Consider the following 21,336-nt stretch of genomic DNA (forward strand, 5'->3'; position numbering starts at 1 on the left):
TATTGATAAATTTTTGTTTAGCTCTAGTTTCCATAAAAAAATCATAGCAGACTTTATCTATCTACACAGATTACACAATTCAGATATTGTTGTAGGAGCTGTCATCCCACCACAGTTCTAACTAATGATACTCATGGTTGAAGGTGGGGCATGTTTAGGCCCGTCTCCTCAGCCTTGTCCATATTCTCCAACAACATCTTTGTATAAACCCATTCTGCCATAATTTTTACCTTCTTTGACTTGTTCCCTTAAGATTCTCTTATCTCTTCATTTTCTTGCTCATCAATACTTGCCCTTGCTTCTATTATGTCTTGCTGGCTAATCTCTTCTCATTTTCTCTTGATTTTTAGCTTTTGGTTACTGCCGTGTACCAGTTCTATCTCCAATGCCTCTGGTAACTTCTCCTCCTTGTCGGTTTCTGTCTTATCATCATCATCATCATCACTCAGAAAGTTTCAAAAAATAACACTCCCGTATTTCAGTTTCATGGACTTGTGTCTTCTTTTCTTTTTTTTTCCTTATGTTTTTAGGACTAGTATTCCCCTCTACTAATATGTTTAGTGAAAGGCTTTGACCTATTATATTGGAATTTTTATTATCATTTGCCCATCCCGCTTCCATAACCTCCATCTTCAAGGCCTTCTTCCCTTTTAATATTTTCATGTTTAGCTCAATATGCTTCATTTGAGACGTGTTTCCCACTTAGGCCCAATGTATTCATTAGCTCTTTTTTCTCTTTCATCCTTTCTAGATCTTTCTTGAAAAGAATTCTGACAAATCATGACATCAGCCTCTTCTACTTCATATCCTCCTTCTACTTCCATTCCTCTGTCCGTACTCTATCCGTTCTTGCTTTTCCAATAAATCATATCTCCCTCTCCAGTCGCATTCTCTTCATCTAACCCTTTATTTTCTCCAACTGCAATTTCTTCCTCCACGTGTCTCGATCTTTGTCTTTAAGCTGTATCCTCCAGGCTCACTTGGTTGTCACTCATCATACTAGCTTTTGCAAGCATACCCTGCTGTTGATTTGACCCTATCTCATCTCTTGGTTTCTTTTGCTTGGAGTCTCCATTCTGAAGGCTTTCTTCACGTGCCTCCCAAATCTGGTTCTCTCAATCACTATTTTTTTGCTTCTGTAATTGAATGCCGAACCTTGCAGCTAAAGTAGCAATTAGTCTTAATCCTGCAACTGAGAGACTTGACCATATCTTGGTAGTTCTGGATTTTCAACTGATATAGCCATTTCTATTTTGCATACCCTCCTATCATGCCCAGTCCTTTCGCCGTTATAGTAGTAATTTTCATACTTTATCGTAGCCCACGAATAATTTCCTTCTCTCCTTTAAAACCAAAATTCAGTTTTTAGAGAAACAAGGGTATTCAACTCTACCCTTATTCTTAAGAAGGTCCTAAGTAGATTTCCTTTCACAAAAGGATCCTCCACTTCAATCACTCTTTCCACAGCAGCTCCTATCTTTACAGCATTCTCTCTATTTATCTTATCTAGAGGTAAACTATGTATTTGAATCCAAATAGGAAGAAGATTATAATTTACCTCATACTCAAACACCTCAGGTCTGTACCATTGCAAGCGCAGCATATGTCCCAACACCCGCCATGGACCGTCATTGTAAATTCTATTGGCATCCTCTTGATTGCTGAAATTAAAAATATAAAATTTTGTTCTTGTGTTGGAGATGACCAAACCTTGAAGGTTACCCCACATTTTGTCTATGGACATTTTTACTGTTGTTGAATTTAGATTTCTGCTTGTTAACACCTTCCCTACCAGTTTTTTATTTATTGGTGCTTTCCTAGCCTCTGCATTGTCTTGTAGTTCCAAAACATATCCTCCACAACCCTCTCTTGTGGGATTGGACATTGGCTTCGTCAACACACTCGTCTTGGTTCCAGACAGAAAAGAAAGATTGTAAACTCTAAAGATGTTTGTAACGTGTTTGAAATGGAATGAAAAGATCGAATGAAGCTCTGCGAATCGGAGAAGCACCGTATTCTTCTTAAGGTCACAGCTCTAGCTTCCTAGAGAGAAACATCTCTTCTTACGAGTCAAAAAAAGAAAGATCCACCTTATCAGTTGGGATGATGTTTGCAAGCCCAAAAGCAACGGTGGAATAGGGATATGGAAGGCACAAGACTTTAACTACCTATTTCTTATGAAGCTGGCTTGGGAACTCATTGCTAATAGAGATTCTAAGTATAGACGTGGTGATAGTTTTATCCCCAAGGTGCACCAGAAATTGAATTGTTCGAATGCCTGAAAAGACATTGCTAAGATATGGGAGCAGTTTAAAACTCAAATTATCTAGAGAATTGGCAATGGCAGCAATATTTCTTTCTAGAAAGATCATTAGATCCCGGGTATAGCTTCCTTAAAACAGTTTGTGATTGTTTAAATAGATGATGAGAAAGCGAAGGAGAAACAACAATTTATGCCAAGGAAGATGGTAATTTGAACTGGGACTTGTTACAGTAGGTTTTCCCTGAAAAAATTCTTGAGTTGATGAATATAATAAAAGCACCTTAGCCAGAATTAGAAGATGATTCGCTAGCTTGGGTGCCAAATGCTACAGGAGTATTTACTGTTAAATCTGCCTATAAAGCGTTTTATGATAATGAGGACCCTCCAAACTCTTGTTTTAAGAAAATTTGACAGTTAAATTTTCTCAAAGATTAAAGGCGTTTACTTGGTTTATTATGCACAATACATTATTGACGAATCCTAAGAGGCAAACGAGGTTTTACTAGTAATGCAAGCTGTCCTAAATGTCTAGGACAGGAGAAAATGCTGCTCCATATTCTGCGAGACTGTCCCTACATTCGCGGAGCATGGATTAGCAGCATCAACAGTAGCATGCAGGGTGATTTCTTCAACCAGAATCTCCATAGCTGGTTGGAAAATATTCTTTGTATAACTACTGAGAGTAGAGATGGGACCTTGTGGCCTATCATGATCATCATCACTTGCAACATTGCTTGGAGGAACAGAAAGGAATGGATTTTCAGTCAAGGAGAAGTTCAAAGCTCAGAGATACCGCAAATTAGCAGAAATTAGCAAAAAATTACGAAAGTTTTCTAAATTTAAGAAAACATAACAGAAGAATTCTCGCCTCTTCGATTATTAAGGAAATGGGCTGGGAATCCTCTGAAAAAGGCTGGGTTAAGTTGAACTCTGATGGATTTTTTTTCACCACCTCAAAGAACGGAGCTTGCTAGGATCTTTTGAGAGACTCCCATGGCCGGTTCGTTGTGGACTTTATGCTTAATATTGGAAAAATGACTATAACTACAGCCGAGTTATGGGAGACATATGTGGAATTAAAGATGACAATAGAATTTTTTTTTTTTTTTTGGTTAAGGTAAGGGGCCAGAAGCCCAAACAACAAAAGGAACTACACTAAATTAATCATTCTGGGCCAAGAGGTGCCAGTAATATCACTAAGTACCCAAAGATCGCTCCCTGGAGGAGGGGAATTCCATACCATGAGGCTTTGTTCTTGTGCCGCTCCAAGATTGGCGAGAAAATCTGCACAACCGTTTGCTTCGCGATAAACGTGCTCAATCCTAACTTGCCAACCCCTGTCAAGGAGCTCGCTGATCCTGTAGTAGAGGACCGACCCAGAATTCCTCTTCAAGGAAGGGTTTTTGACACTGTTTACTACTGCACTTGAGTCACAATCAAGCCAAATTCTTCTGAACCCCATCGTCCAGGCTATTTCCAGGCCGGTGTATACCCCCCAAAGCTCAGCAAGGTGTGCGGAACAGACACCCAGATTTCTGGAAAAACCCATGATCCATCTTCCTTCACTATTTCTTAGAATACCACCGCATCCCGCCCTCCTTGGATTATCTTTTACTGCCCCATCTGTGTTAATTTTAATCCAATTACTTTGTGGGGGTTGCCACTTGATACTGATAGTCATTCTCCTGTGAGTATTGGTCCCAACGAGATACTTCTCAAAGGCTTTTTGAATGGTGTTAACATAATCCTGAATAAGATTGTACGCTACCACTGGTCTCTTGAAGGATCTTTGGAATATTTCCATATTTCTCCAATTCCAAATCCTCCAACAAGCAACCATATAGATACTAATCCATTCCGCTTGAATCGAGCAACCCCAATCCTTGTTCAAACACTCATGGAACCAATCAGACGTTGGAATGGAAAAGAACTCCAACGCTAACTCGCTTCTAACCAGCTTTTTCCAGATAACCTTTGCCCCCTCGCAATCTCTCAAAACATGCATAGTGTCTTCAACTTGATTTGTGCAATAATGGCAGAGGGGGGAAGTCCCATACCATTTACTCCTTCTGTAGTTAGTGATCAATCTACCATGTATGGCTTGCCACATGAATATTTTTATTCTTTGAGGGCCGTGCCATTTCCAAATCTTCTTCCACACATTGCTGGTACCAATAGGAGGTTGGATAATAGCTTTATAAGCTTCTCTAACTGAGAATCTTCCATCTGAGGAATTCTTCCATGCTCTGCTATCAGGAGGATCTGAGGGTCTAGGGGCAGGGATGGCTTTAATTAAGGGAATGCACTCTGTCTCAATTACAGAGTTGAGCACCTCCAAGTTCCATTCTCCCTCTGAGTTCACATAATTCTGGGCACTTGCATCCATATCTTCAATTTGCACGTTAGGCCTAATATGGTCCGCAAGGCACCCATCCATGTTAAGCCATTTATCCTTCCAAAATTTGGTATTTTCCCCGTTGCCAATTCTGTGAACAATATTCTCCTCAAAGGTTGGCCATACTTGCTGCAAAGCTCTCCAAAGGTTGGAGCATCCCACTGTAGGGTTATGAGGTCTATTAGTGTCCCCATTACAATACTTATACCATAACACCCTCGCCCACAAAGTGTCAGGATCTTCGTTCAAATTCCAACAAATTTTAAACAAGAAGGCTTGATTCATCACTTCCAGCCTTTTGAACCCCAAGCCTCCAGCATCCTTCGGGAGACAGAGGGTTTCCCAACTAATGAGATGCACCCTGCGGTGATTTTCGTCCGAACCCCAAACAAAATTACGTTGAGCTTTCTCCACTTTGCTGCAAATGCCTTTTGGCAATTTGCTGTGTTGCATCGCAAAATTGGCAATCGGGCCAATAGAAGATTGAGCTAGCACTACCCTTCCCGCTATGGACAAGCTTTTCTGCTTCCATCCCTTGAGTTTATTCTTCACCTTGTCTAGAATGTGCCCATAATTTCTCTTGCTATCCCGTCCCTCCACAATATAAGATCCCAAATACCTTCCAATCTCTTTTGTTTCTTTATAGCCTGCCTCTTTAACAATCATTTCTCTACACTCATTATTCACCTTTTTTGAGAAGAAGATTTGTGTTTTCTGGGCATTGATCACTTGACCCGAGGCCTCACAAAAAATTTCAAGACATTTCTTGATGTTACGAATTTGTCCCTGAGAAGCTTCAGCAAACAACATGATGTCATCGGCAAACATCAAGTGGGATATAAGAGGTCCGTTTCTCCCAACACGGAAAGGAATCCACTGCCCCTCATTTACCATGTCCTCAATCAGATGAGACAGCCTATCGATACATATGACAAAGATATATGGTGAAAGAGGGTCACCTTGGCGGATGCCGCAAGTTGGAGAGAAGACATTAGTTTTTTCCCCATTCCACAAAACTTGAAAGCTGGTCGACCTAATGCAATTCATAATGACACTGATAAGCTCTGGAGGTATTGAGTAATCTTGAAGACATCTCTCAATGAAGTTCCAACTAAGTCTATCATAGGCCTTTTCTAGGTCAATTTTGATCGCCATGTGCCCATGCTTAGCTGCTGACTTCCTCATCGAATGGATGATCTCATGTGCGATAATAATGTTATCTTGAATTTTTCTACCCGGGATAAAGCTAGACTGAGCAGGAGATATACGGTTATTCAAGGTGGTTTTGATCCTATTAGCCAAAATCTTTGTTATGGTCTTGTAAGATACATTACAAAGAGAGATTGGGCGAAATTGATTCACAAACTCAGGGTGGTCCACTTTAGGAATGAGAGTCAGGAGAGTGTTATTCACATCCTTGATGCCGCTTGGGTTCCTCCATGAGTCCAATACAAAATTAATGACACTGCTTCCAACTACCTGCCAATTTTCTTTAAAGAATCCTGCCGGGAGTCCATCATCTCCGGGAGCTTTGAGGGATCCCATAGCAAAAATTGCATCCTCAATTTCCTTTTTGTTGACGAATTGACTCAGGTTGTGTATCTCCCCATCTTCCATCGGGGGGTAGAAGGTTGTGGTGTTGATCACACTATTTCTTCTAGGGTATTTGTCCTGGAAAAGGTTTTGGAAATACTGACAAACATGACTTTTTAGAGCTTCGTGGTCTTCCATCCAGACCCCACTATCATCCCTCAGCTTTAAAATCTTGTTCCTCCTCCTCCTAATGATGGTTTTGGTGTGGTAATATCGCGTGTTGCGGTCCCCTTCCACAATCCAGTTCTCCCTCGATTTTTGGAGCCAAAACGTTTGCTCCCTATCAAGAATAGCTTCTAGCTCGCCATTGAGCCTTTCCTCCAAACTATCCAAAAATTCACTCTTCCCATATCTGGGTGAGTTTTGGATGCCTCGAAGCCTGTTCAAGATGGTTCTTTTTTGCTTAAACAGATGCCCAAAATTATCCCGATTCCACAATTTAATTTTTTCCACAAAAGAGCTGATGGCACTAGTCAAATGGTGGTTGCCGAGCCAGGCTTGTCTAATAAAGGGTTGGAAGTCATGGTGTTGCATCCACATAAACTCAAATCTGAATGGTTTTTCCCTAGGGTGATTGTGCGTACCTTTGCATTTAATGAGGATAGGGTGATGATCCGACCTAACCCTTGGCAAAGTATCTACCACCGCTTCCTGGAATCTGAGTCTCCAATCCACATTGCACAAAGCTCTGTCCAGACGTTTGAAAATACGCTCCCCATTTTGCCAAACTGGTCCTCTCCAAGTAAATTTTGTGCCATTAAAACCCAAATCAATAAGACTGCAACGGTCAATCCACTCTGTAAACCTCCTAATTTGAGCTTTATCTGGAGGAGCCCCACCCTTTTTCTCATCTATTCTTCCAATATCATTGAAGTCTCCACAAAGTAACCAGGGGCCTTGGACTGTGTCTGCAATGTCGCTAATGAAGCTCCTAATTTCTCTTCTCTTGGTCTCCTGAGGACTAGCGTATACCACGGTTAGATTCCAATGCTCCATACCATTCTCAATCTGAACGTGCAAGGCTTGGTTATGCCTGCTAATTTCTTGAATGTGAAAATTTGGGTTATTCCACAAAAGCCAGATCCCTCCAGAGAAGCCTTGGGCATCCACCGTCAGATGAAAATTGAAGCCACAATTCTGAATAGATCTCTTTGCTACTTCTCCGCCACACTTGGTCTCCTGAATCGCAACCAAGTCAGGTTTAAATTGCTGAGTATATTCCTTTAATGTTTTTGCAAAGCTTGGGCCAGCAGCCCCTCTAGCATTCCAAGAAAAAATGATCATTAAGACTTATTTTTAAAGAAGCCCAAAGCTTCAAGGATCCAAAATTCAGAGACAAGTTAAACCATGATTGGCCCAACTAGGCCATGTGCACATCGTTCCCCTTCGGGGCTTCTCTTTTTCCCCATTCCACTATTGTCGTAGTCCCTTCGGCCATGACTTCGTCCAGATCCGAGCCCGAAAGGAAAGGTTGCCTTGGGTCTGGGGGTTTTGGATCCATACAAAGGTCCACTTGGGTCTCCAACACCATATGAGTGTCAGATGTCTCTAAAGATTGAGACACATGCGATAAGATTGGGCTGGGGGTAGGGTCAGAAATGGGGGCTATAATATGGGCTTGATGGGTCATGGGCTGTCTTAGGGACAGTTGAGGGGTTGGCTGTGATGAGGCTGGAGTAGCTTGGTGGTGTTGTTGTGAATAAGTTGGGCTTTGGGGTTTGCGTTTGGATGATTGGGCTAGGTTTGGATGGTCAGAAGGATATTCATCATTGATCTGCACTGAAGTGGTAGCCTTGGCCTTTCTCATTTGGGAACCTGTTAGAAATTCCTTCGAAACAATCTCAGCCTGCTTCCTAACAGGGGACACATTGTTTTTCTGAAGACTGCCTTGATCATGCATTGGTTGGTCCCCTTTGTCCTTTTCTGCCAGAATCTCGTACCTTCCTTTTTCCTCCACTGCCTCTATTTTGTCTCTTTCGCTTTTATGCTTCGACCCACTACTTATGTTGGAGGTGTCCTTATTAGTGGGTGTTCTTCTTGTCCTTTTCTGCTTTTGTACTATCATCCATACACCAAAATTTTGGCTTGTTACAATGACTTCTTTACCCTTGTCGTTACATTTCCCTCCTTCTTTGTTCATAGGATCAGCCTGCATCTCTTCCGTCGGAGTATTCTTTTCTGCTTCTTGATGCTGCACTTCTTTAGCCTTGATGCTGCACTTCTTTGGTCGAATTGGGAATTTACTCAGAAATGCTGCAAACAAGCAGATCAGTTCAGAATTGCTCTCATCCCCATCTTATTTCCAGGCAATACGGTGCATGTCATCTGCTCCAAGCTCAAAACTGTTCATTGGAGGTGCATTCAAGTTTGAAATACCTTATAAGTTGCATCCATCATGTTTTATGTTTGGTGTAATGTAGCTGATACTAATAATATAATAGATATTGATATATGGATAGATACATATTAACATTTCCTCTGTTGCAGGTGTTTCATATTCTACTGATGAGCAAGGTTTGAGGGAGGCATTTTCAAGATATGGAGAAGTTGTTGATGGTACATAAGATTCTTTTTCCTCCACTTGCTTCTTTTGTTATCTTAATGTTGTTTGCTTTTATGATTTTTGGTTCTTTAAAATTGTCTATATTAATTTACTCTTCAACATTGGTTCTTAACTGCTGTGCTCTTTGTACTTGTAGCAAGGATAATTGTGGATCGTGATAGTGGTAGATCCAGGGGATTTGGTTTTGTTACTTTCAGTTCAGCTGAGGAGGCATCAAGTGCTATTCAAGCCTTGGATGGACAGGTAATTCATATTAGTTGTTCAATGTTCATTGTATTATTATCTCGTGAATGTCATTGGTTACAGCAGATTCTGCAAATTGTTCATGACTACTTTCTGTATTTATGTATACATGCCATTCAGTTTGTGGGAATTTGCAGAGTATATTTTGGTTATTTAATAACAGTGTTGTATTCTAGATTGTCTAGAGTTTGAAACAATGTTTCTCTTTAGTCTTTTCTTGTTTTCCCTTTAGATTGTGGTCACTGGTGTAGCTTGATGTGGGCTGACACGGTCCTCAGCAAGAACACCATAACTTGTTTAGTGTTGTGTACTTTTAATGCATATATATAGTCTGTGTATGTTTTCAGGTAAATTGCGTACTTATTTGTGACAATGCATGTGTACACCTTTCCTGGTTATGCTTTCCATCTGATATCTTTTGACATTTTAAATTCTCCACTAACCTTTTCTTATTTAATTTTGAAATTTAGATTGCTAGAAATATGATAACATTGTTATCTATCTGTAACGTTTCAGGATCTTCATGGTCGCCGGATTAGGGTAAATTATGCTAATGAAAGGCCCCGTGGATTTGGCGGTGGAGGTGGTGGTTTTGGTGGTTCTTATGGCAATGCACCATATGGTGCTGGTGCTGGCTATGGAAGTGCTTACGGTAACTCTCCTTATGATGGTGCTCCAGGTGGTGGTGGTGGCGGTTATGGTGGCAATGCTGCTGGAGGTTACGGTGGAGGCGGCTATGGATCTGGTGGCAATTATGGTCGCAGTGGCTATGACAATAACTATTCCACTCCTGACAGTTTTGGAAGTAGCAGTGCTGGTGGCAGTGGAGATTATGGTGGTAACAGTGGGAATTTTGGTGTTGCTGCTGGTGGTGGAGGAAGTGATAGCTATGGCAGTGCTCCTGGTTTTGATGCTGCTGCTGGTGTAGGTAGTCATGAAACATCTGCTGGTTTTGGTGGCAGTGATAATTATGCCAGTGCTGGTGGATTTGATGGAAGTGAGGGATCCGGATATGGCAGTAGTGGCCAACTGGATAACAAAGAAACCAGCATTGAAGGCGAGGATATGGACTTAGTCGAAGGAAATTACAAAGATGACAATGATGATACCGATGACTTTGCCAAAAGGGCCTGATGGGAGACTTGTATTCCTGGGGTTTCTACTATGCTCTAGTGCTTTAGGGCCTACACCTTTATATAATCTCTAAGGACTTGAAAATCTGATGTGCAATCCAAACATGTTATCTCAATCAGCAATGCATAGAGAAGATAGTTTATGTACCGATCTTATGCATCATCCTTTCCTTCTCTCGTTAAGAATGGTGCATATTTTTGTTGCTCACTTTGAGGTGATTTGGTATTTGACCAAATTGAGATTTTTTTTACAGCATGTAAATCAGTGAATTGTTACATCAATAATCCAAGACTTTTGGGGGAAATAGTTATTTATCGATTTAGGAGATTTTGTTTATGTTGTGTTACTCGAATCATTTCTCTCATTTTCTTTTTAGATTTTGTGAATCAAGTAACGTTTTGTACTTTCTGCTTTATTTTGTGTCTGCTATTTGCTAATTGTGATTCAAACGATATTAAAAATTGCGAATTGTTGAGATTGACTCAACTAAATCCACCAACGAGAAAAAAAATACTATAAAAAGCTGAATAATTCTTTCATATTTTTTATGAAATGCTAGTGTATTTCCAAAAAAAAAAAAATGGAAAATTTGCCGTGCCCTGAGGAAGTGTAGCCCGGAACATGCAGTTAACTAACTCTATAGTCTATACTGATCCTTAGAACATTTATAACCCCCAATGGAAAGTCAATACCCTCTTTCTACTCCTACATACCTAAAAGCATCTGATATCAGTGTTCATCATAGTCATCATCCATAGAATACAATATCCTTCGTGCATTTTGAAGAGCAGGAGAACCCTTTTTGGTCCTCTCAACAATTTGCCTTATCAATTGCCTTTCCATTTCAGAGTCACAATCACAATCTTCATCTCCGCTTACATCATCCAATCCCTGAACACTAGAGCTTTGCCTTGCCAAGATCAACACCTCACTTGAAGAAAGTTCCATCGAAAGTCTCTCTCCGTTGACAGGGGACTGACTCATGGAACCATTTCCTCCACCATGTTGATCCTCCCCAAACACGTCCCAATCATGTATATGCGAACGTCCTTTGTTGGCACTGTCATAGTTGCTTGGTAGTGAATGTTCTTCAGACTCATCTACCTTGATTGAATCTTCAAACGCCTCATTGTATTCAGCTAGAGCTTCACTGGATAAATTTGCAGCTCTGGGTTCGGCTATAGGGTCGCAGTCATCGTAGGTCAAAATATTCCCTTTAGCAAAGGAGGATGCTTGTTTACAACTTGGGAAATACTCTTGAGAACTACCTGCATGCTTCGATTCCATAACACGTAATTTCCTCTGGCTATTTTGTAAGGCAAGCTCAAGCTCCTGCACACGATCCTCGAGTCTTGATTGGATGACTTCATGCAGGCGCAAACTAAGTTCATGAGGCGAAACTGCATAGTTTGCAGGGACAATCATAGGGTCGCTGGCGTCCTCATTTGATTTTGGGAGATCAAAATCTTCCCCGTCGACCATGTCAGCTCGCAACTCACCTTGAGCAAAATCTGCTACGAAGTCAGCATCAACCTGCATTAATTTTGGCAACATTAACACACCACGGACGCATTTGTTGCGCTGATAACTCAAGTACAAAAAAGCATGTAAAATATAAGGGGGAAAGGACAATGTTATGTCCCTATACAATTATGTTGTTACTACAAACTGAAACAAAATTAATGCTTACCTCAACAAGCTCAGACAGTCTTCTATCTAGGCTAGATTCGTTCATGTTTAACCCCAACCTCTCAAGTTCGGCTTCAAGCTCCGCTTCAATTTTGCTCATACATTCTGAATTTTCATCTTCCTTCTCATCATATATTTTTTTGAGGCTAGTTATTGGAGAGTTATCCGTGTGCTTTTCAGGGGAAAATCCATTTAGCTCCTTATCGCAGAAGGAATGATCACATGTATCCTGTGAACCATAGTTTTCACTATGTAACTCCTTCACTGTCATTGAATCCTTCATGTCAAGTTCTTCCTGTAGATCTTGAACCAAATTCTCATTCTTCTTCAGCAATTCTCTCAACTTGTCCATTTCTCTTTTATTTGCCAAGGTGGTAGATAATATACCAAAAGAAATCCCAAGACTGAAGAGAAATGTTGCATCTGACAATGACACATGTGTCAATAATAGTAGTTATCAAAGCAAAACACACAACATTACAAATTGAGTATCAGATACGTGATATAAACTCAGGAAGTTAAGCAACCTAATTTTTTAAAAAGTCAAGTTCTCAATACTGTATTTGATCTTACTACAAAGGTCAAGTACTTTTCTAATTATTGCAGATAATGAACATATGGACCTGAAGCAATTTCTTCCTAGCTTTGGCCCAAAGCAACATCCATTTGTAAAGGAATAATGAGACTGCCCAAATTCTCATGATAACTAGATTTGTGCATAGAGAAATTAAGCGCCTATTTGGTTTCTATATTTCATTTCATATTTTTCTTTTCTTAAAGATTTTAAGAAGAGAAATGGTGAAGACTGGAAGTAAAAAACAGGAAGAAAAATTTCTTGTTTCATAATTTCCTTCACACAATCATTAAAACAGGAGAAAAAAAAATCAACAATCCCTGAGACTTTATAACATTTTTGAACAGTTAAAAATTTATTTGATTTTCAGATAGCTGCTAATATATAAATCATGTTCTGCAGGATTAATGGATTGCATGAAAAAAATAGAACAATTTACTATTGTTTTCTTTGTAATCAACCAAACAATGCAGATGAAGCTCAACAATTTGATATCAGAATGGGTGGACTACTGATAAATCACATACTTAAGATGCAGGAAATCTAAAAGAGTAGTTTTGTATCAAGAAACAATACCATGTTGAGTATAGACGTCTTTTCCATTTAGCACACCATTAAAAGAGCAAATTCTCCTACTTTGCTTATTTTTTGCATTAAATCTCATCTTCCTGAAACCACTGGATGATCTAAATTTTGGCAATGGCGGGACCCCAAATAATATATTTTCATCTTTCACTTGACTGGCTTCCCTGAGCAACTTGTTTTCTTCACTTCCAATAAACACAAATCTAGAATCATCATCGTCTGCGCTGCTAATTTTTTGGCTTCTATCACATACATGAAACGGCCCTGTGGCCCTAGATGGCGACGAAACAGAAGTAACAAAGCGTTCTTCAATATCAGCATGTTCTTTGTATAGCTGAGCCACTAAGCAACTTTCTAGTGAACTTATTGGTCTACTAGTATGAACACGCCTACGCTTAGTTCTAAGAGATGTTTTATTTCCGGCTACATTAAGTATAGAACTCACTTCTCTTCTAGGCAAACTCGGATGCAGGAAACCACAATGGCTACTAACATTTGAGCTTTGTTCATTTCCATCTTCAATATCATGATAGTTCCCATTTGCTGTGAATGTACCTGTTAAATTCGATCCAAAAGGAACATCGCCATCATTCAAAGTCCTCAAGTGTCTAACTTCTTCACCATCAACCCCTATGTTAGAAGCCAGATCTAGAGTCGAAAGACCATCCGTTGAGTTCGCATCTGAAATCCTTCTATCCAAAGGAACATTCTTCCCCAATCTATCTCTCAATGCTCGCCCGCGAAAGGAGCTTATCGGGGACTCACAGTTCTCCAAATTGGGATCCTCTGAAGATAAATGAGGTGACCTATCACTACTCTTTGCAACCCTTTTCCAATATTTAGCTAAGTACCCAGCTCCAGCACCAGCTACAACTACCCAAAAATCCATTTTCCCTCTCCCTTCCACAAATACATACCAAAAATCAATACCTAAACTCCACAAACAACTTTTTTATCTTTTTCCTTTCTATCATCAGCATTAAACAGAAAAGTGAAAAACCTTTCATCAATGTATTGCCACAAGAATAAGCTTAAATAATGTAATGTTCAACTTCCACGAAAAATAACAATCAAAACCAAAATTTCTGATTCAACGGAAAAACCCTACCTTTCAGTAATCTAGCACAAAGAAACTACTGCACAAGTAGATAGATGGAAAATCCAGCTTAAAGAATGAACCGAACTAATTAATAATTAAAAAAAGGGAAAAAATTAAGCAATGCTCCAAGTCCCTGAGATACTAACCAATGTGACTGAACAAATTTCTGAAGAATCAAATAAAAACAAAGAAAAGATAGCAACTTTAGAGCAGTTAAACCAAGAAATGGATCAAGAATTCAGAATGAGATGTAGAAACTAAAAAGCTACAGAGAGTCGTTGGTGGGTTGGTTCCAAATTTTGGAAGCGGAGAAAACAAATGAGAAAAACGAAACAAGAAAAAGAAAAAAGAAAACGTTTTTTTGGGTGTTGATATTTAATTTATGGAAAGCACTTAGTGGAGACAGTGAAGATTGAAAGCAAATCTATGAAACGAAAAAAACCCGCACGATTTTTGCGGATTCTAAGTGGTTGGATTCGTAGAAAGAAAAGAAACCGATCACTTTAGAGAACCCTCTGTACCTTACAACTTTCAACGCCGTTTGTTTTATTTATTTTCTTCAACCAACAACGTGATATGGACAATTAGGTAATTCAATTAGCATTTAATTAGTACTAATATATAAATTAATAATTATAGATTTCCCACAAAGGGAAAAAAATCAATGGACTAAAAAGGAAAGCATTTTTTGTTCTTCCTTTTTGGGTTTTTTTTTTTCTAATCATAAATACAAAAAGATTAATTTGTGTCAAAAGTACATTTCAAGAATATAATAATAATAATAATATTTTTTAAGGTTTTATGCATTTAATGTGTTAAAAAAATAAAAATATTTTCATAATTTTTAATAAAATACATTCTTTTTTTTTTAAATTTTCAAAATGTATTCTTAAAATATATATTAACAAAATACATACAAAAAAGGATTAAGTTAGTATTAAAAAATAATTTTTAATTAGTTAATATTAGTTAATTTTTTATTATAAAATTATGTTATTGAGAGTTTAATAGAATTTAGAATTAAGAATACGATTTAGAATTTAGAATTTATAATTTAATATTTAAAATTTAAAATTAAAAAAATTAAATAATATTAGCTACCTAATTATGAAAATAATAGCATATCCAAACGATAACAAAATCAAACATATAAACTAATTATTAATACAGTTTATTAACCTATAGAAAAAAATTATTACAATTCATTAGCCGTTTGTGTGGTTCTGACTTTAGAGGTTTTAAAAATTGGATATCCTTGTGAGTTATGAGTGTTTATAAGAAATAGATTTTTTTATTGTTAAAAAAAATTGAGTATAAAGTGTGATTTTTAATTTTTTATTATTTTTTTTATATTTATTTTTTGTTTCACTTATAAAACTAACGATAACAAAACACATTTTATTCTTTCAATTATTAAAAAAATTAAAAAGATGCATTCCCGTATTTATACGAGACATTTAGATAAGATATATTGTCGCTTTTTTTTTGTCTAGAGATAAATAATACTTCAAAGAAGAATCAAGTGAGAGAACATAAGATGAAAAGACACCACATCCAACTCAAAACCTTAAGGTGTCAAGTTAATGGGTCTCTCATCTTATAAACTCCTCACTCTTCTTTACTTTGTTTGATGTGGGACTAACTTCAATACTCCTCACACTTGCAACACTAACAATATCAAAGCCTAAAAGGCTACAAACAAATTATTCTCAATAACATGTTGAAGCTCATGCCATAGAAAAAACCGTTCCACATACTCTCTATCATCAATTGCTGCAAAACATGAGATCAGCAGCATTGTTTGTTGTTCTTTGAATGACATTGATCTCTATATATATTCCAATCAACATACAAGAAGTCCTGATTTTTTTTATAATCAAATCATGTTCATTCCTAAGATGGTCACTCTCTCTTATTTGAATTAGATTAAAAAGCCTTTAAGCAATAACTTTTTTGAAATCACATTCTATAGCCAAAACAATACTTTTTTAAATTACATGAACTTCATATCTAGAAACCCTCATTAGCGGAAGAGATCTTATGCACCGTTTAATTCAACCACTAATTGAATTATCCAAAATACAACTAAAATTTACTATTTCAAAAGACTAGTATCTATCTGAATTTAATTTGACCGAATTAAGAAAAAAAGGGAATAAAGAAAAACTAATATAGAAGATGTTAAAGATTTTTTATGAAAAAGAATAGAGTAAAACTCTCTAGATGTACTTTGAATAAAATTAATCACTTTATTAGTAGTCAATAAGTCATTATTATTGAATATATCATTATTATGATATCGTCAAATCTACCAAATAACAACAAAAAAGAGAAAGACATTATTCCGCTTATTTCTATAAATCCATTGCATAAGATCAAGTTGGAAATTATTTCTGTATCGATCCCAAACAATTCTGTTTTTGGGATAATTTCTTAAACAATGAAGAATAGTCTTCGACGCAAAGGAGTAACGATGGCAAATACTAATATTCAGTTATGCTATATATATCAATATTTTTGATAATCATATCCAATTAAATTGATACAAATCTAACAAAAAAATATACACGTATATCATGTAGTTCTTTATTTTTGCATTTTTTCAGCACAAAAAATTTATTACAAAAGACAGAAATTTTACTAAAAAGCACACAAATTTTGTTACAAAGCATATAAATTTTTAATTACAATACATAAAGTTTTGTACATGACACAAATTTATGAATATAACATAGAAACTTTTGTATATAATACAAAAATTTATTTGATATAACATAATTTTTTTGTGTTGTATTTTTTTATATTGTATACTAAAATTTCTATATTTAATATTTTTGTTGAATATTTATGGAAAAAGAAAAAGAAGATGACAATAATAATAATAATGATGATAATGATTAATGAAAGAGAATGAGAAGAAAAAAGAAAAAATAGTAGTAGACAAAGAAAATGACAGTGACGACAATAACGATAATAGCGGAATTGATGGTAGCAACAATAATGACAAAATTAAAAAAAGAAGCATGTAAAAAAAATAATTAAAAAAAAGAAGAAGTAACAATTACACTTTCTTAAAAAAGAAAAACCAACTCTGTACAATTTTGAAAATCGAAGATGAGCGGTGGAGTGAGCGGGGAAGAGACTTTGAGGGTGAAACACGGTGAGGCAGCCGATAATGTCGGCGGAAGAGATAAGGGGGAGAGCGGGGGAGGGATTGCATCAGGAGAAAAGGAGGATCATATTTCGGGAGGGGTTTCTAAGCCTTTGAAGGTTTCTTTCAGGGACAAAGTTGTGGGTTCCAAGATTGCTAAAGCTTTTTCACTTGTTGAAACTTTATCGGGAGATAACATTGCGATAGTTTCTGGGAAGCAAGGAGATCTCTTACCACCGAGTGTCACATTTACCCAAGAAGCTAAGAATTGCTTGGCAGAACCTTATAAGGATGCTATAGTGATTAAGGTGCTAGGTAAACATTATAGCTACACTGCATTGTCTCATAAACTCCGAACGGTATGGAGGATTAAGGGAGGTTTTGATTTATTGGACGTGGGCTTTGACTACTTTCTTGTGAAGTTTGATGTGGCTGAGGAGCGAGAAAAGGTTCTCTTAGGAGGTCCATGGATGATTGAGGGAAATTATGTGGCTGTGAAGCCTTGGGACCAAGAGTTTAGATCAAGTGAAAACTGTTTTGGAGCAACTTTAGTGTGGATTAGAATTTCTGGATTACCAATTTGGTGCTACCAAGAAGATGCAATGCTCCGTGTTGCGGCTGCAGTTGGCATTCCCGTTAAGGTTGATTTGGCAACAAAATTAGCTGAAAGAGGACGATATGCTCGAGCCTGTGTTCAGATAGATTTAGGATTGCCAGTGACTAAGAAGATTCTTGTTGAAGGTGTTGAATATGAGGTTGAATATGAAAGTCTTCACCTTATTTGTGGCTCCTGTCTCAAGTTTGGTCATGATATGAAGGTGTGCAAGACTGACAGCAATGCAGGAGGAGGAACTAATGCCAAGGTGATCAGCGATGTAGCAAAACAGCCAGAAAGCTCAAATTCAAAAAATCCAGTGCATGTGGAAAAGGCAAGTTTTCATTTTGGCAAGAATCTTGGAGATGAGACTGTAAATGTTATTGTCCCGGATTTAGTGGAGAGTGATTTGCATGCTGTTCATATAGACCATGCACAACATGAGGATTTGGAAGGTTGGACTCAAGTGATTAGGAAAAGAAAGTATAAAATGGGTCAAAAGCCTTCTCCTAGTACCCATCAGGTCCAACCAAAAGCAAAGAAGACTCCTAACAAGGCTACCAGTACTTGGACAAGGCCTAACCACCAACGTACAACACATGCTACTGGATCCAAAGTAAAATTAAGCAGGGGCATCAATATTGGAAAATCGGTTAGTGTGGCTTCTTCGGGGACCCGGCACCATGTTCATTATCAGCAGCAATGTGAGACAACAAATGGCACTGTGCGAAAGCGTCCTCGCCCAAACTCTTTGCAGAATTCACCAGTAGATAAGGATGGAGCATCGACGGCAGGTATGGTGCAAGTTTCGACGGAGAAAATTGGGCTGCCACTTGAGAGTCCATTAAAGGCAGGATTGTCGAAGACAGGGACAACATGTTGAGTCTCGGGTTTGTTATTGGAGCTCCCTTTTTGCTGTTTTTTATGGATAGTTTCAATATCATAGCCTGGAATGTGAGGGGTGCGTCTAACAAGATGGCCCGTGTGCATTGCAAAAATTTGGTGAGAATATATAAACCATCTTTCTTCTTTCTCTTTGAGACTCATACCATGTTTAATAATTTAAAAATTTTTTGGGATAAGTTGGGTTTTCATTGTGTTGGTATTGAGGAAGCAGTAGGACACAGGGGTGGCATTTGGTTTCTATCTTCTATTGCTAATGCTTCTTGTGTGGTTATTGATCAAATTGACCAATGTATCACAGTGAAAGTGAGTGTGGGTAACTTAGTTTGGCTTTGTAGTGCAGTATATGGGAGTCCTCAATTCGAAAAAAGATGTATGCTTTGGGATCATTTGCGTTCTATTAATTCAGGCCATAATAGACCATGGATGGCCATTGGTGATTTTAATGAGATTGTGGCACCAGATGAGAGTACAGGTGCTTATTTTTCTTCTCACAGAGCTAGTCTATTAGCTACTACTCTAGATGACTGTGAGCTCTTTGATCTTAAAGTGACTGGTAGGAGATATACTTGGTATAGAGCAGTTCAGGCTAGCAGGGACTTGGCTAAAAGGTTGGATAGAGCTCTAGTTAATGAGGCGTGGATGTCAATGTTTCCTGAGGGTTATTCTGAAATTCTTAGCAGGCTTCATTCTGATCATTGTCCTATTTTAGTTCGTTGTCATGGTAGCCCCAGAGTGAAAGGTTCTCGTCCTTTTAGGTTCCAAGCTGCGTGGGCAACACATCCTTCTTATAAACATGTTATTAGTAAGGCTTGGAATCAAGAGTTTGGAGGCGTTACTGAAAGGCTTAAGATGGTTCAACAGGCTTCTTTGGACTTCAACTCAAAGATTTTTGGAAATATTTTTGTGCGAAAAAATAAGCTGGAATATCAGATTGATCAGATTCAACGGCGTTTGGAGGTTACCGATGTGTTATCTCTGAGAATTAAAGAAGCTGAACTGAGGGAAGATTATAATAGGCTTTTATTGCAAGAGGAACTTTTTTGGTACCAGAAATCTAGAGAGCAGTGGGTCAAGTATGGGGATAGAAACACTAAATTCTTTCATCTTCAGACTTTGGTGCGTAGAAACCATAATAGAGTACATGGATTATATGTTAGAGATAGGTCTTGGTCTACTGATCCAGATATTCTCCAGGAAGAAGCCCTCTCTTTTTACAAGAATCTCTTTGGTACAACGGAAGAGGTTGAAGTTGATTGTTTAGGGGATGTTCCGATGCCCACTCTAAGCACTGAGGCTTGTGCTAGGTTAATTGACCCTGTCTCTTTTGCGGAAGTCAAGTCAGCAGTATTCAGTATGAGCCCTTTTAAGGCTCCTGGTCCAGATGGCTTTCAAGCTTATTTTTTTAAAGAATATTGGGAGATAGTAGGCACTGAGATTTGGAATATTGTCCGGAGCGCTTTTTTGGGAGAGTTCTTAAATCCTAGCATCATGGAAACTCTGATTGTGCTTATTCCTAAAATTGATAATCCTACCTTTATGAAGGATTTCAGGCCTATTAGCTTGTGTAATGTTGTTTATAAAATTATCACCAAAGTATTGACTAACCGACTTCGGCCTTTTCTTCCAGATATTGTTAGTCCTTTACAAGGAGGTTTTATTCCGGGTCGTGGTGCTCCTGATAATATTATTGTGGCCCAAGAAATTTTGAATTTCATGAAGCACACAAAACCCAAGAAAGGTACTCTTGCTTTTAAAATTGATCTTGAAAAAGCTTATGATAGGGTGGATTGGAGGTTTTTGGAGAGTACTCTCATTGCTTTTGGTTTTCCTATCATCACTGTTAATTTGATTATGACTTGTGTCCGTGCATCCTCTCTTTCTATTATGTGGAATGGGAATAGATTGGATAGTTTTGCTCCTAGAAGGGGACTTAGACAGGGCGATCCAATGTCTCCTTACTTATTTGTGCTTTGTATGGAAAGACTTGCCTGCTATATATCTCATAAGGTGGTCGAGGGTGTGTGGAAACCAGTTTCTGTCACTAGGGGTGGCCCAAAATTTTCTCATTTGATGTTTGCAGATGATCTCTTACTCTTCTACCAGGCTACAAAAAGTCAGGTCCAAATGGTCATGCATTCTCTTAATATTTTTTGCAAGGCATCTGGCATGAAAGTGAATCTTGAAAAGTCTAAAGCTTTTTGTTCTAAAAATGTGACTGCTCGTAGAAGAGATATTTTTACTAGTGTTTCTTCAATACGTTTTGCTTTGGACTTAGGAAGATATCTTGGAGTTAACCTTAATCATTCCCGTACCAGTAGGGCTTCTTTTCATTCGGTGATTGAAAAGGTGAGGGGAAGATTAGCTAATTGGAAAGGAAGGCTTCTAAATAAAGCAGGGAGACTTTGCCTGATCAATTCTGTTGCAGCATCCATTCCTGTCTATCATATGCAGGTATCCTTTTTTCCAAATTGGGTTTGTGATAAATTATCTTCTATGATGAGACAGTTCCTTTGGAAGGGTCAAGTTGATGGTAGAGGTCTTTCTCT

The 21,336-nt window shown here is 38.0% G+C and overlaps 3 protein-coding genes across 3 annotated transcripts; 2 read left to right on the top strand and 1 right to left on the bottom strand.

The window, feature by feature from the left end:
* The first annotated feature begins 8,446 nt into the window (after positions 1–8,446).
* Positions 8,447–10,606, top strand: LOC112709623 (uncharacterized). The gene is made up of 4 exons (XM_025761509.2): positions 8,447–8,606; positions 8,739–8,807; positions 8,951–9,057; positions 9,574–10,606. Exons 1-4 carry the CDS (start codon positions 8,462–8,464, stop codon positions 10,189–10,191), a joined length of 939 nt encoding a protein of 312 aa, XP_025617294.1. The 5' UTR covers positions 8,447–8,461; the 3' UTR covers positions 10,192–10,606.
* A 96-nt stretch (positions 10,607–10,702) lies between these two features.
* LOC112772582 (uncharacterized) lies at positions 10,703–14,690 on the bottom strand. Its single transcript, XM_025817578.3, has 3 exons — positions 13,031–14,690; positions 11,882–12,303; positions 10,703–11,724 (listed from the first exon to the last, which is right to left on the bottom strand). The coding sequence occupies exons 1-3, from the start codon at positions 13,926–13,928 to the stop codon at positions 10,921–10,923; spliced, it is 2,124 nt and encodes a 707-aa protein (XP_025673363.1). The 5' UTR covers positions 13,929–14,690; the 3' UTR covers positions 10,703–10,920.
* A 2,562-nt stretch (positions 14,691–17,252) lies between these two features.
* LOC112772669 (uncharacterized) lies at positions 17,253–20,874 on the top strand. The gene is made up of 5 exons (XM_025817667.1): positions 17,253–18,678; positions 18,831–18,886; positions 18,968–19,103; positions 19,197–19,863; positions 20,871–20,874. Exons 1-5 carry the CDS (start codon positions 17,253–17,255, stop codon positions 20,872–20,874), a joined length of 2,289 nt encoding a protein of 762 aa, XP_025673452.1.
* The last annotated feature ends 462 nt before the right edge of the window (positions 20,875–21,336 follow it).

Source organism: Arachis hypogaea, chromosome 1 (assembly GCF_003086295.3).
Source record: "Arachis hypogaea cultivar Tifrunner chromosome 1, arahy.Tifrunner.gnm2.J5K5, whole genome shotgun sequence".
NCBI lineage: Eukaryota > Viridiplantae > Streptophyta > Magnoliopsida > Fabales > Fabaceae > Arachis > Arachis hypogaea.

Excerpts from the sequence above, each read along its gene's own strand:
- LOC112709623 (XM_025761509.2), top strand. The coding sequence starts at position 8,462 with ATGCTGCACTTCTTTGGTCGAATTGGGAATTTACTCAGAAATGCTGCA. Across the intron at positions 8,808-8,950 it reads ATATGGAGAAGTTGTTGATG|CAAGGATAATTGTGGATCGT; the intron begins GTACATAAGATT and ends TTGTACTTGTAG. Across the intron at positions 9,058-9,573 it reads TTCAAGCCTTGGATGGACAG|GATCTTCATGGTCGCCGGAT; the intron begins GTAATTCATATT and ends GTAACGTTTCAG.
- LOC112772582 (XM_025817578.3), bottom strand. The coding sequence starts at position 13,928 with ATGGATTTTTGGGTAGTTGTAGCTGGTGCTGGAGCTGGGTACTTAGCT. Across the intron at positions 12,304-13,030 it reads AGACGTCTATACTCAACATG|ATGCAACATTTCTCTTCAGT; the intron begins GTATTGTTTCTT and ends TGTCATTGTCAG. Across the intron at positions 11,725-11,881 it reads GACTGTCTGAGCTTGTTGAG|GTTGATGCTGACTTCGTAGC; the intron begins GTAAGCATTAAT and ends AAATTAATGCAG.
- LOC112772669 (XM_025817667.1), top strand. The coding sequence starts at position 17,253 with ATGAGCGGTGGAGTGAGCGGGGAAGAGACTTTGAGGGTGAAACACGGT. Across the intron at positions 18,887-18,967 it reads GTGTGCATTGCAAAAATTTG|TTGGGTTTTCATTGTGTTGG; the intron begins GTGAGAATATAT and ends TTTTGGGATAAG. Across the intron at positions 19,104-19,196 it reads CACAGTGAAAGTGAGTGTGG|GCCATAATAGACCATGGATG; the intron begins GTAACTTAGTTT and ends CTATTAATTCAG.